At 63.2% G+C, this 1,124-nt stretch overlaps 1 protein-coding gene across 1 annotated transcript in view; it reads left to right on the top strand.

The window, feature by feature from the left end:
- IGFALS (insulin-like growth factor binding protein, acid labile subunit) overlaps positions 1–84 on the top strand; it is a gene marked incomplete at its 5' end in the record, with an annotated part of 1,864 nt that extends 1,780 nt beyond the window's left edge. Inside the window, one exon of the mRNA XM_008940228.1 lies at positions 18–84. Within this exon, the coding sequence (XP_008938476.1) occupies positions 18–84 (67 nt within the window). The remainder of the gene's footprint in view (positions 1–17) is intronic.
- Positions 85–1,124: the final 1,040 nt, after the last annotated feature.

The following is a 1,124-nucleotide window of genomic DNA, read 5'->3' as shown; positions in this document are numbered from 1 at the left end:
CGCGCCCCCCCCGGCCCCCACCCGCCGGCCGTGGCGGGGCTGGACCTCCGGGACACCTCCGAGGACAGCTTTGCTCACTGCTGAGGTGTGCCAGCCCCTCTCGGGGGGTCATCTCCCCCCAACCTCCTCCCTGGGGCAGAGGCAGGAGCTCTACGGCCACCCCAGAGCAGCCCAGTTTGCCAGTGCCACCTCCAGCTGCCCACCAGGGTGCTGCCACAGGCTGGAGAGCCGCGCCCTGGGGCAGTGCTGGGTGGGCACCAGCTCTCCCCGGGCTTCAAACTGAAACATTTCAGCCCTTGAACTATTTAAAGAGCAGCTCGTGGCTCGGCGTGGTTTTTTTGCACGAGCAGCTCTGAGCCTTGGGGATGGGGGGAAAAGCTGCACAACCCCCTCCCCAGCCCGGTGGGATGTCCCTACCAGGGCCAGGACTCATCAGCAGGACAGGGCAAAGCATCTTCCTGCTACAGAGCAGCCAAGAAACCCTAAAATCTCCCCCCCCGGGGTAGGTTTAGGGAAGGGGGGAGGCAGATAACTCACTTTAACCCTTCCTCACACCAGCAGGTGTAGGCAGGGTGCAGAAAATCCACACGTGTCACTTCCCTGATAAATCCCAGCAGACAAATAAACCTTTGGAGCTATTGCAACCCACCTTGTAAGTATGTTTTTTCCAAAGCACGGGCCACACCCACCAAGAGGTTTTTATGGGACCCTCCCCCCCCGGTGCTTGCAGCCTCAGGGTGCTGGAGGAGACGGTTGGTGGAGAGTTTCAGAGTTTCCTGCCAGCCCCAGCCCCGTGGGCATGTGCCCAGGGAGGGAGCTCGGCCACCTCCAGGGAGCCAACGGCTCACTCGGACTCCAGCAGCTCTGCCCAGCTCTCCAAATCCCAGATCAGCGGCCAAAGGTCAGGCAAAATTTTCCCGGAAAGCTGCAGACAGGGGGGGGAAAGGCGGCGAGGAGCAGGGCAGCTCCTCCCGCTCACCTCCACGTGGAGCCAGCGGGGCTGGTGGAAATCTGAGATTCCCCCGGCTCCCCAGCAGGGGGGCACCGGCAGAGCAAGGCCAGGGCAGCACCGAGAGGGCACACGCAGGCAGGAGGGCAAGAGGGTTTGTTCCCCCGCCCAGCCC

This window comes from Merops nubicus, unplaced genomic scaffold (genome assembly GCF_000691845.1).
Source record: "Merops nubicus isolate BGI_N331 unplaced genomic scaffold, ASM69184v1 scaffold40405, whole genome shotgun sequence".
In the NCBI taxonomy this organism is placed as follows: Eukaryota; Metazoa; Chordata; class Aves; order Coraciiformes; family Meropidae; genus Merops; species Merops nubicus.
Note: the sequence above shows the minus strand (reverse complement) of the source record. Positions and strands in the feature narration are given on the sequence as shown.